The 14,263-nt window shown below is 36.2% G+C and overlaps 1 protein-coding gene across 1 annotated transcript; it reads left to right on the plus strand.

Annotated features, from left to right (window-relative positions):
- Positions 1-1,577: 1,577 nt before the first annotated feature.
- Positions 1,578-13,157, plus strand: cibar1 (CBY1 interacting BAR domain containing 1). The gene is made up of 9 exons (XM_065292784.1): positions 1,578-1,731; positions 2,003-2,237; positions 2,320-2,388; positions 2,790-2,891; positions 5,539-5,544; positions 5,718-5,822; positions 6,010-6,123; positions 9,149-9,268; positions 9,535-13,157. Exons 1-9 carry the CDS (start codon positions 1,700-1,702, stop codon positions 9,634-9,636), a joined length of 885 nt encoding a protein of 294 aa, XP_065148856.1. The 5' UTR covers positions 1,578-1,699; the 3' UTR covers positions 9,637-13,157.
- Positions 13,158-14,263: the final 1,106 nt, after the last annotated feature.

The following is a 14,263-nucleotide window of genomic DNA, read 5'->3' on the forward strand; positions in this document are numbered from 1 at the left end:
CCTGTATTAATGTATTTTTATGATGACCACAAAAGAAGATATTTTGATAAATGGTTGAAAAGTACATAGCTGTTCAACTAACCATTCCATATAGTAGGAAAAACAAATGTGATGGAATTCAATAGGTACCGTCAAGTGTGTGCTTGCCATCATTTATCATAATATCTTCTTCATTATTTATCACAATACTTCCATAATATTGGTTTTTCCTACTATAGAAGCAAATGGTTACAATCAGCTGTGTGCTTACATCATTTATCATAATATCTTTTTTTGTGATCATCATAAAAAGAAATTCATACAAGTTTAGAACAACATGAGGATGAGAAAATGATAATACAATTTTCTTTTTTTGGGGGACCTATCCCCTTTAAACCCCCCTAAATGAGTTCAATGTTATCAGACAATGATTAAAGTAAGGAAAGTGTCCGGTTTTAGACTTGTCAAACAGGATTGAATGCACGCAGCTAAACACAACGTGTTTTACACAGGCAATCTGTTACAGTGAGATGAATAGCACGGATGATTAAGGCTGATAATGAAGGTTTTTGGACATTCTCCACAGAGGCGCGCAGACTGCATCTGCTGACATTCATGAAATCCCATTACTTTCAATGATCATCAAGTCTGCTTTTGGCAATGTTACAAAACCAATAAAATCGCTAAGACGTGCCATATGTGTCTGTTAAGAGGGGAATTAAAGTCAAATAGCTTTATTCCTAGTAAACCCAGTGGGTGATTTGTGTTTTCTTTCCCTTTATGTGATTTTAGCATTACATTTTACAACTAAAATGTAAAAGTAAATGTAAAACGACTAAGAATTGGACATACTGGCTTAAATCAAATCATTGCACAGAATAGGGAAGCACCCTATCGGATTCTATGATAAGGCACAAGAATGAAGGTGCAGAAAATATGAGGAGGCTAAAAGGGAGTTGGACAGAGTTGTATAGTACTTAAGTATTTATACTTTCTACATAAAAGTACATTTTTAATTATTGGTATTTTATTAGTGTTTTTCTTTGGAAAACATACATTCCAAAACATATTATCATATTTTTACTCAACTACATTTCATAATTTCAAGTTTTTGGTTTATATTTAATATTTAAGTACATTAAACATCTAGTAATTTTTTGTACTCAAATTTTATGGAATTAGGCATTAAATCAATTTTAATATGCAATATATAATGAATACCCAGTATGATTCTATGCTTTGTCTTGGGAAAAAAATTACTTTTCTTTACTAAAGAATTTTCACTACATTCTAAACACTCTGATAAAGCACAGATGACTGAAAAATACTTAAGTATTATACACCTCTGGAGTTGGAAAATAAAATCTGACAACAAACAATCTTGTAACAGTCTTGATTATGTAACTAATAATCTGAACATTACTGTGTTAACTGAACGAATATAATAGGTTAGTTTAGCGCTTGGGATTGTAGTTTATCATCTACATATCTATGATCATCTGCTACTACTCATCCTCCAGTCCAGTAGGTGGCGGTAAAGCACATTTTACGATGGCTTTCCAACCGCCAATAAAACCAAAGAAGAAGAAGAAGGGCGTTTCTTTAGCTCCATGGTAACGGCGCAAAGCGTTTTTCGAGTTTTGTATCCTAGCTATTTTCTTACGTTTCCAATGCGATATTTGTATAAATATAGTTTGAAGTTACATCAAAAACTTTAGCAATGATGAGCCGCACACCCGATGCAAGAGCGAGGTAACAATTGTTTATATTTTGTATGAAAACTTGGAGGCTAACTAGCGTGCTAAGCTAAATATGAACAGTGGTGGTTCGGCTATGATGTGTTGTGACGCTTAAACGCGATAACTGTCATTTTAAGATATCGAATAACAAAACCGTTTCTACAAATATAACGTTAAATCTTGGAATTACAACACGAGTCTTCCTCATTTGAAATATTGTTAAGCCTAAAATGCTTAATTCAAAATCATTTCCAAGTCGAATAATCTTCTCATGCACATTACAGAGACACCCAGACCAAGCAGATCCAGGAGAGCATCACTAGTGTGGAGAAACACTTCGGAAATCTGTGCCAACTGTTTGCTGCTTATGTCCGTAAAACTGCACGACTACGTGACAAAGCTGATCTACTGGTCAAAGAAGTCAGTTTGTATGCTGACACAGAGACACCCAACCTAAAATGTGGATTGAAGGATTTTGCAGATGATCTGGCCAAGATTCAGGACTATCGCCATGCAGAGGTGTTTGATACTATAAGAGCGTTTTGTTGCATTTCTGGGCTAACATGCAAACCCTATTAAATACAACCGTTGTCATTTGCAGGTGGAGAGGCTGGAGGTAAAAGTTGTAGAGCCTTTGAAAGCGTATGGAAATATTGTCAAAACAAAACGGGTAAGATTTGTCTCTATACTATAATATAAAACGGTTCCAGTGGTGTTTATTGTTCAAATATACAAGTGATCTTATGGGGGCAGCATTGTATCACATTCTTAGTAATCATGATGACTGTTGATATGGTTCAAACTTAAAGGGATAGTTCATTGAGAAATGAAAATGTTGTCGTAATTTACTTACCCTGAAGTTGTTTCAAGCTTCCAAACCTAAAGTTCTGCTGAATACAAAGTAATCTGCTTTTAAGACTGATCTGGGGCACCACTGTCTTCCATAGTAGGAAAAAATAATACTATGGAAGTGAATGGTGCCCCAGATCTGTTTGGTTATTATCATTTTTCAAAATATCTTTATTTGTATTCAGCAGAAAAAATGTAAGACATTTTTGATTGTATCTACAGGAAGACCTTAAGTTGACGCAGACTGCGAGGAACAGAGAAGCCAAGCAAATGCAGCAGCTCGAAAAGATGAGACAGAAAAACCCATCTGATAGACAAATCATTGTATCCTTGCTATCTTTTACTGGAATTACATAGTTTTGCAGATTACTTAACTTACCAAACTGATAATCATCACTTAAATTCACAAAACATGACTGACAGACCAGGCTTTTTTTAGTTTAAATCCTCTTTAGAAATAATGTCATGCTAAGTTTAATCTAAAATGTTCATTTATTTTTCAATTTTTGTCATTTAAAGGGATTGTTCACCCGAAAATATCAATTCTGTCATCATTTTCTCACCCTTATGTTGTTACAAACCTGTATAAATTTCTTTGTTTTGATGAACACAAAGGAAGATATTTTGAGGATGTTTGGAAATAAACCGTTCATGAGCCCCATTCAATTCCATAGTATTCTTTTTTCCTACTATGGAAGTGAATGGGGCTCATAATCAGTTTGGTTACAAACATTCCTCAAAATATCTTCCTTTGTGTTCATCAGTAAAAAGAAATGTATACAGGTTTGTAACAACATGAGAGTAAGAAAATGATGACAGAATTTTCATTTTTGGGTGAACTATCCCTTTAATGCTTTGTACTATTACAAAGTATATTCAGGGTTTCCCGCAGCACATTTCAGTTCGGGCGGCCCGCCTAAGCTTGGAAACTCTACCGCCTTAACTAGGTTGTAAAAAAAATTTTTAGCAGCACAAAAGGCCATCAAGTGCATCTCGGAAAATGGCGCGTACGCGCTTCACACCGCGAGCGGGGCACGCCCGCAACACGGCCGAAATGAGAAAGACATGGTCTGGACCGTCACTGTTTGGAGGATAACTAGCCAGTTGATAGAACATCTCGGAGAATAGCATGGACGCGCTTCACACCGCGAGCGTGCACACGCGCCACACGGCCGAAATGAGACAAAGACGTGGTCCATCATGTCTATCCTCACAGGATAGTAAGTTGATAAAACACGTGTCCGTGAGAACTGTAAGTGGACTTATGTTTTGGGTTTATTACCCTTTAGTTTCACTTCATCACGCAGCTATTCCCGTTAGAGGTAAAAACATTTAATTCATTAATAATCTAGTATGTGTTCATTTTATGTCATAGTTTCTTCAAAATTAAGTTTTATTTGAGTGTTTTAAATAAAAATATTTTAATTTTCATTATTATGCGTACGCCCCGCCCCTTTGATTGCCACGCCCCACAGCCCACCCGCCCCACCCTACCACCTTAACTAACATATTTTCTGCGGGAAACCCTGATATTGGCAGCCCAACAATTTTAGTGTACAGTTAAGGGAACAGTATGTAAGAAATGTATATCAATTAATCATAAAATGGCCCTGATATGTCACTAGACATTAAGAAATCATCTTCATTTCAAATACTTATATCACTGACAACTATAGTCCGGCCGGGATATTGTCATTTAAAAAGTGGCGTTGCAGCCCTCAACTGATGTTTATGTTGTCATGTTGTGTATTGGCCACCAGACGTGTGATTGCAGTACCAGTTTATGCCACAATCCTACATACTGTTCCTTTAAATAGTAAAAAAAAAATGCATCCATTTTTCAATTTCATAATATGGTATTACTTTACAATAGGTATTTGTTACCACTAGTAAATTAAATAGCTAACATAAACTACAAATGAGCAGTAAAGGTTCATGTTAGTAAATGCTGAAATAAACATGAACTAAGATTAAATTAATTTTGCATCTATAAATTAATGAACTAAGATTAAACATGAACTAAAATTAAATGTTGTAGAAGTATTGCTTGTTGTAAGTTTGTGTTAGCTAATGCATTAACTAAAGTTAACAAAAACAACCTTATTGTAAAGTGTTACCCATAATATCAGATTTCCCCTTTTTAGCTACATAATAATGACATTTGTATTTAAGATGCCACAGACTCAACATACCTGATCATCTACATTTCATTCATCTATCCATTTGGCAGACGCTTTTATAAAAAGTACCCGCAGTGCATTACAAGGCATACTTTTTTGTATTTGTATGTGTGTTTCCGGGGTTGGAACCAATGATCTTTTGTGTTGCTAACACAATGCTCTACCACTAAGCCATACAGGAACTCATGCCGTGTTTTTCGGACATGATTTAAGAATATTCCAAAATGCATAGAAATATAACTTTTTACGTAAAAGAAACGTACGTTTCTCCACATATTTGGTGTTTTTCAAAGCCCTCCAGTTTCTTTCCACATTTGAATTACCATATTGTCCCGAATATAAGATGCCCCCTCCCCTTCAAAGTGTACCTTTTGGAAAAATGCCTCATTCTTAAATACTTTTCATATGGCATGTAGTACCATATCTAACCTGTCTTGAAGTCCATCTGGATTTAATAACAATTAACCTTGGCCAGTCATCTCATTGTAAAAAAAACATCTAGTAGAATTCTGCCTTACTGAAAACAATTGTAGTTCATCAGGTTGCTTCAGTTCAGGTGAACTTGTTTATGTGTATTTGGTGCTAGCTACCGCATTTTTGCGGATGTAAAGTATGATTGACATGTAATCATCTAGAGCTTGAATATGAGACAACGTCATTTATTGAGAGGCATTACCGTGTAATTAAAATGGTCTTATATTCTAGACAATCATTGGGACATTTGGAAACCACTGTATTTGTCCAAACATAAACCACAGAATTACAGATAGTTCCTTGACAGTTTTTCACAGTCACAGGTGGGTTCAAAGAACAGCCAAACAAGATCAGTCTGGCGTTAATACGTCAGTTATACTTAACCTGATATGTGCCATCTAATTTCACTTGTTTGAAAGCTCACGGTGTCACATCCTGTGAGTCTCCAGTGCTTGGAACACTTTGTACTTTACTTTTGTCTGTTGTGTCACGAAAGGCCGAGAGTGAACTCCAAAGAGCCACGATGGATGCCACGCGCACGACCCGACAGCTGGAGGAGACAATAGATGACTTTGAAAAGCAGAAAATTCAAGACATCAAGGTCCCTTAGACTGTTTTAATATCTGCTTGCTTTGTGACTTAATGAATAAAAAAACAGCATTACACAAAGTGCAGAATATGTTTAATACTAAAGCTGATTTTTTAAATAAATGTTTTATTAATGCTTTTAAATGTTATATGATAATACGCATAATAATTGAAATGATATTGTTTTGTGTTCCCTGTAGAAAATTTTGAGTGAATTCGTGACTGTTGAGATGGCCTTTCATGCCAAGGCTTTGGAAACGTACACAACGGCTTACCAGCACATTAAGAATATTGATGAGGAAGGAGACCTTGAGGTGAGCACCGTGCACCAACACTTCTGCTCCACAGGGTGCTGCTGGTTTAAGCTTGTCTGTCTTAATGTCTAATCACATTATATTCTTTCTCTCTCGAGATGTCCCCACTGTCATAATGATGAAAGCTCTGCTTTCAAGGGTGCTTTCAATCTCTCCAATCCTAATATGTAAAAGAAACTTGGGAGGCATCTTGCAAAGCGTGTTCAGTCAGCTGTGGAATGCACGTATTTATAAATTCAGAGTTTGCCATGCCAAAACTAATTTTATGCACCACGGTTGTTAATCTTTCTTTGGGATGGCGTGGAAACATCACATGAATATTGTTCACTAGGGATTTTCATGGAAACGCTTCCTCGTTCATGTTTGAACTTTGCCTGAAATTGGATCTGTACAATTTAATAGTCATATAATGACACATGGTGACAGGTTTATGAAGACACAACTATAGCATTTAGGGATGGGTCATAAATATATGTATTGTTGCTGTAATGTTTAACCAGACTTAATAAAGTGAGGTGACGGTGTTTGTTGGCACACCCTTACCAGGACAGAAAGTGTAAACATTTATTTCTTTTTAAATTAAACTATTTCAGTATTGGAAAAAAGGGGTGCTAATGAATCGAATTTCCATCGAGCGTTTGAGATATAAGAGGTATCAATAAAACATCTTGCAGGTTGGTTGCATAGCATAAAATGTCCTCTTCGTCTTTAAAAAATGCACTTAAATTGCTCTCCAGAAAAAGCCGAGTCCACTTTTTCACTTAATTTTACTACTTTCACTTAATTTTATTATTGGCTCCGCTTACTGTCTTTCATTCTGAAGGAGCAAGTGGATCACAATAAGATTTTAATAATAGTAAGATTGGCTAATTATGCGTTAAATCATGCAATTGCATAATCACGTTTTTCTGGAGGGACTGAGTAAAACCGGATTTATATTTCTGCATCAGACCTATGGTGCATACTGTACATAACACCACGTAGCCTGACGTGCACCTCTCCAAAAATGTAAATTCTATGCAGACCACAAGCACTTTGGTCTGCAAGGACCCCTCCGTCAAACATTTGCGTTGCATTTCTTCATATGCACAAAAGTATACATTCGAACTGATGGATAGGCTACGCAATAGTGGGCTACGCCGTTGGTCCGACGCAGATTTATTGAGTCCTAAGCGTATCTTTAGCATGGACTTTGTGCTTTGTAATTTTGCAGATTGTGTACAAACAGCTGTATTACACATTAAAAGAAAGGCAATGTAAAAAGATACATAATATAAGTGTTTATTAACTTTAGTTATATTATAATTAGACCCTTGGGAACATAATGAAATACTGTAAAAAACATGTCATGACCCCTTTAAAGGACAAGTTCGGTATTTTAGACTTAAAGGACAAGTTCGGTATTTTAGACTTAAAGCCCTGTTTTCAGATTGTTTATGGTCAAATAGAATGGTTTTGACTGAAATTTCGACATTTTCGGCTGCCCTGAGAATTTTCGCTTGTTTGTGTTCCAGCTCAGACCTCTACAATGGCTTTATAGGTGCACTGGAACAATCCTTCCTAAAATGCATTCAACTTTCGTTTACAAAGACGTGAAACTCACCGAGTGGTCAGGGGTGTTCACTGGTATGCTCACACAAAAATCGCTCCAAAAGACGCATTCCAACAGGTTTTATCGTAGTTTTTACCAACTCCATTGACTGTATTAGACGTCCTGTGAGGTACGGTATTACTCCGCGCCGGGAACTTTGTTTCTATTCTTGCAATTGGCAAAGGCGGATTAGCGCCACCTCCTGGGCTGGAGTGTTTATTATTCAAGCTCTAAGCGGAAGAATGTACGGGTGTGAGGCGTTTGGGGAAATAGGTCCACAAGTTAACAACGAATGGTAAAACAGCTGTTGGAAAGCATCTTTTGACGCGATTTTTGTGTGAGCATATCAGTGAACACCCCTGACCACTCGGTGAGTTTCTCGTCTTTGTAAACGAAAGTTTAATGCATTTTAGGAAGGATTGTTCCAGTGCACCTATAAAGCCATTGTAGAGGTCTGAGCTGAAACACAAACAAGCGAAAATTCTCAGGGCAGCCGAAAATGTCGAAATTTCAGTCAAAACCATTCTATTTGACCATAAACAATCTGAAAACAGGGCTTTAAGTCTAAAATACCGAACTTGTCCTTTAAAGCCCTGTTTTCAGATTGTTTATGGTGAAATAGAATGGTTTTGACTGAAATTTCGACATTTGCGGGTGCCCTGAGAATTTTTGCGTGTTTGTGTTTCAGCTCAGACCTCTACAATGGGTTTAATGGTGCACTGGAACAATCCTTCCTAAAGTGCATTAAACTTTCGTTTACAAAGATGTGAAACTCACCGAATGGTCAGGGGTGTTCACTGATATGCTCACACAAAAATCGCTGCAAAAGATGCTTTCCAACAGCTGTTTTAGCATTCGTTGTTAACTTGTGGACCTATTTCCCCAAACGCCTCACACCCGTACATTCTTCCGCTTAGAGCTTGAATAATATACACTCCAGCCCAGGTGGTGGCGCTAATCCGCCTTTGCCTATTGCAAGAATAGAAACAAAGTTCCCGGCGCGGAGTAATACCGTACTTCACAGGACATCTAATACAAGTCCATGGGGCTGGTAAAAACTACGATAAAACCTGTTGGAATGCGTCTTTTGGAGCGATTTTTGTGTGAGCATACCAGTGAACACCCCTGACCACTCGGTGAGTTTCACGTCTTTGTAAACGAAAGTTTAATGCATTTTAGGAAGGATTGTTCCAGTGCACCATTAAATCCATTATAGAGGTCTGAGCTGAAACACAAACACGCGAAAATTCTCAGGGCAGCCGAAAATGTCGAAATTTCAGTCAAAACCATTCTATTTCACCATAAACAATCTGAAAACAGGGCTTTAAGTCTAAAATACCGAACTTGTCCTTTAATGTTATTTTTTGTGCAAACATCAGGATGCGAGTGTCCTTTAGTAAAGTAACCCTACAATCCATTTTGTTTCCTTGACAGGTGTTTAGGAATTCACTGCACCCCCCTGATTACCAGTCACGGTTAGAAATAGTTCGTGCCAATTCAAAATTGTCTTTGAATCAAACTGCTACGTCAATGAGTAAATCTGGTACATTACAGGTAAGTGTTTTTATAGCATGCCTCATATTTTATATTCTAGCTAAAATAACTATTACATTATATTGATATTTACAATAATGCTGCTACGTACACTCAGCATAGGATCTCATGCTTTTGACTTCAGGGAAATACACATGATTTTCTACTAGACAGTACTGTCTTTGTTCCATATTACTTGCAAGAGAGATCTTTGCATTATCACATTAGAATGACTCAGTCGCGTTGTACCCAAAACTGCAATTAAAAGGCTTTTCTTTTTGGTGTAGTCCAGAACGTCTAGCAGGCACAGGAAACAGGATGAGGAAGAAGATGATGATGAGGAGGAGGAGGAGGATGATGTAGAGGAAGTGACAGATGATGAGCATTAAGATGAATTTTCATTGCCATTCTGTGATCATACATGTGTGCGTTTTTAGACAATGACATTTGTGTACTGTTTTGAATCAGAGATGACAAGATAACACTTCTTTGTATGTAAATGTTAGCTTGGTTAATTTAGGGTGGGTGCATGGTGATATGTTTGCTTTGTTGTAAATCACACATTATGAAATCATGCTGGACTGCGGAATTTTGTTTTGAACAGTTTTAGATTTGCGACATATGTGTTGCAAGTGCCAAGCAAGGTCAGTGATCAATAAGGTGGTTTGGTCAAAACATGCCTTAGAAAATTCAGGTTTTATTAAGCATTGTTTTATTCATGACTCAAAGTGTTTAGCGTCTGCATTTGTTTTCTGTTTGCAGTGTAGATACCAAAAGAGTCACTGAGAGGCATTTTATTTGCAAAAACAATAAGAAATCCCTGGAACTTGACCCACCCTACTACGGCCTCATTGTCTCTCATAGCTTTTATGTCAGTCATGAATGAGTCAGAAACACTAACCAGTATTGCTGGTGTAATTATGACTAGCTCTGACAGGAGCAGAAGTGTAGAAGATAGATCAATAACATTACAAGCTATTATGTTTACGTGTTGCGGTTTGATGTCTGGTGGCCTGTTGTCAATGTAATGAAACCGCATACTTCGAAAATTGGTTATTTTACATAAAGTTGCGCCGCCATATGGGAGCGGACAGACTACGTAAAATATGGTGTGTCCCAATTTGTCTTACGCTATGCTTTAAAAGTAGTGGTTCTTCTCAAACTGGGGGCTTTGAGATGGTGCCGGGGGGCCTCAGTTTACTGACATTTTAGAAAAAAAACATGAATTTATTATAAATTCTGTGTAATTAAACCTCAGAAAAATAAGACTACCAACCAACAGCACTACATTGTATAATTTAAAATGTTTTGTTTAATTCAAATTTTAATGTTTTTTTAATGTGTTATGTCAAAAAATTTATTTGGGGGGCCACGAAAGGAAGGACCATACACAGGGAGTCCGCACACTGAAATGTTTTGAGAACCACTGCTTTAAAAGTATATACATAAAAAAATGCTAGGTTATTTTCAACGCAGTGTTGGGCCAAAAACGGACAAACCCAGCAGTTGGGTTAAATTAACCCAAAAATATGTTTATATTTAACCCAACAATGGGTTAAAATAACCCAGCATAGGTTAAATTACAACCCAACATGTTGGGTTTGTCCCTTTTGACCCAACGCTGAGTTGAAAACAAGGCTTTAAACCAGTTCACGGAACAAAAAGAAAACCAGATACTTTTGATGTTTTGCACGGAACAGAAACGGAACTAGAAACTTTAAAAAAATATATGTTCCGGAACAGAATCGTTTATTTAAAATAATGGTAACTGGTTAATACCGTTATTTTGTCTGTGTGCGCGTGTCTAAGTGCATTCAAAAGTGCACACGGAGAGACATGTTTCAAAAAGCAAGCGGACAATCTTTCTGTTCTTGACAGGACACATACAAACAAAATGATCTTGAAATACCCACAGTATTCTTTTTCTAATAAAAACATTTGTTTATGTCTTAAGTATATGTATACTGCCCTACAAAGGCAAAAGGCAGTAACTTCGTTTTTGGTCAAAAATTACTTATTGATATTTTTGAGACATTCAAGACCTTTATTATTTGCATTAGTATCTTGAGTCAATTTTATGCTTTTTCGAGAAAATAAAAATAAAGAAGAAATTAACTGACAACTGAAACTCACTATAAGTCTAAACTTTAAAGTCATTTTTCTCAGTTTCACACTCTAGCGAGTTAAGGTCTTTTGCCTTTGTAGGGCAGTATAGATTAGAGGCAGAAACCAGGTCAGTGCTTATCTTAAAGAGACGGTAACCTCAATTAACATAAGCTACTACTGTATGCATTGCAGACTAATAATTTAAGTTTAATGTCCTAATGATCAGCATACTTATTTGTATGTCGCTGATATGCACGTTATTAACTGGTTTGGGAACTAAATTTTTTTGTTCTAACCGGTTCAAAAACATAAATTTTAGGGTGGAATCGAAAACCGGAAACGTTAAAATGATGTTTTTGTTCGGAATGAACCAATTGGGAAATAAATCTGGTTCAAAGCCCTGGTTTAAAATAACCCAGCATCTTTTTCGAGTGTTCACAACATTTTTAGTGTACTGTTTTTGCTACAGAAAAGAATATGCATTTCATTGTGTAGCCAAATAATATGGACTTGGACATGCTAACATGTACAGGAAATGACCGTTGTTGCCTAGACATACAGTTGTGGAAAAAATATTGGCAACCTTGGTAAAGAAAGCTGTGGAAATAAATGTACAATGTTTCTCTTATAGAGCTTTAATTAAAAAAAATTCAATGTTTCATTGATAAAAAAATATTTGTGGGGGAAATCACATCATATATATTTTTTCTAAAATAGTCATTGGCCACAATTAAGCTTAATTTTAAGCTTTCCGACCCCAAAGTTCAGTCGTCTTCTTGCTGAGCATTAGGACGATATTTGCAACACCTCCAGTCTTCATTATTGCCCTGATTGTGGAATTTTTTATGGTTTTAACTATTTCCTTAAAGCCACTTTCTACCTTGTGTTGACATCAGATTTATAGTCTTTGGGTTTACCCATTGTGATAAATGATAGGGGGATTTGGGCTTTGTGTTACTTAATATTTATTCCCCTGTGGAACAGGAAGTCATGACTCATGACTGGACAACATCGTGTTTCTAGTCACCTTGTCCTTAGACAATTTTAATATCAGCGTGAATATACTATATATTTATGAGATTTTTTTTCATAACAATTACTAGGGGTGCCAATAATTGTGTCCAGTGTTAGAAAAAAAACATTTATTTAATAATGCAATGTCCCCTCCCCAATTTCAATAGTTTTACTTTAATAAAACATTGTATTTTTTATTATTAAAAGCTCAAAAGGAGAAACATTATGTTCACAGCTTTCTTTGCTCATATTTACCAAGGCTGCCAATATTTTTGTCCACAACTGCCCATTGTGATCTTTAGCAATAAAGACTGAATTTAATACATTAAATCATAGAATTGTCACTTATTTATTAATTCAGTGTAGCATTAACTACTCTCTTACTCTCTTTTGCACTGAATTGTGGGTAATATGCATGCATCTTCCCTTCAGATATTTTAATTGGAAATAGTCAATACTTTTAAGTGTATATACTGTATATTTCAAAGTACTATAATTCCACACATGCTAATTTCCAAAACTATCTAGGTATTTTTGAATTGTAAAATTGTAGTTCTTTTTTTAATAGAAAATGTCTGCAAAGGCATCAACTTAAATTTTACATGTTGCGTCCATGTTGATGTGTGTAAGAGATGGCCATAATCAGACAGCACACCAAATACAAAAAGTGCACCTTTAATTAATAGGATGCCACCTGAAATGAAAACAAGATAAGGTTTTCATGAACCTTCATTGTGTATGAATGAGGTCATAAATTAATCATAGTGAATAAAATGACTATTGGCCGATATGCTTCAGTGCACCTTTTCTTTGTCAGCTTATTCGTTTGTAGATTATTTTGGTGTAAAGACGATCATTCATTCATTTTGAGGAAAGGATTCCCTCCTCACCCCTCTGACTCATCCCCAACAGAGGCCATAATGGGAACCAGTGTGTGTTTGTGTGCACCGTAGCGCCTGACTGTACTGAATATTAACGTGATGGTTGCCTTGCAGCGGTTATAAAAAAAAGAGAGAGAGCATAACTACCGCGTGAGTCACCGTGAGTCACAAAGAAAGAAAGAGATGCTGCCGGCTCTGAGTATATATTCCCAATACATGCACTTTGTCCATCTGTCAGAGAAAGAATAGTCTGCAAGACCTCTGCATTAATTGGTTAATGCACCAATCTGAAATCCACACGTATGATCTCTTTCTCTTTATAACAAAGTTTACATTTATGCACAATATTTTCCATCTGATATGCTGTTCAAAGGTTTAGGGACACTTACTCATGTTTTATTAATATTTTAACCACATTTAGAAGCTCATTAAAACTGGAAAAACAACTGTTGCTATGGGAATTATGTTGTGATTACAAATATCTACAATTAATTAAGAATAAAGGTGTTTCACAATGCCATAGAAGAACTATTTTTGGCTATTGTATTGTTTCTATAAAAAAACTTTACCATCCAAAGAACATTTCTGTTTCACAAAAGGTTTTTGTAGTGAAACAATATATTAAATAAATGCTTTTTTAAAGGTGTAATGTGTTTTAGCGACATCTAGCGGTGAGATTGCAAATTGCAACCAACCTCAATTCCAAAACACAATGAGAAGCTACGGTAACTGTCAGAGGACAAGCATGTCGCCGTCTGAAGGGGGTCGCACACCAGCCGAAATTTAGGGCTACTATAGAAGCATGACAGGAGACCCACGGTGTATGTCGAGCTTTAAGGACGTAAAAACAATACAGTTCACTTTATATAAAATCTTTATATATCTTTATACACCACTGATAATATATAGTTATGTATATTATATTGCATGTCTATCAAGAGATCCTTCTAAAAGTTACACACTGCAGGGTTTCCCGCAGCATATTTAAGTTAAGGCGGCCCGCCTTAGCTTGGAA

The sequence above is a fragment of the Paramisgurnus dabryanus genome, chromosome 19, assembly GCF_030506205.2.
Source record: "Paramisgurnus dabryanus chromosome 19, PD_genome_1.1, whole genome shotgun sequence".
Lineage (NCBI taxonomy): Eukaryota > Metazoa > Chordata > Actinopteri > Cypriniformes > Cobitidae > Paramisgurnus > Paramisgurnus dabryanus.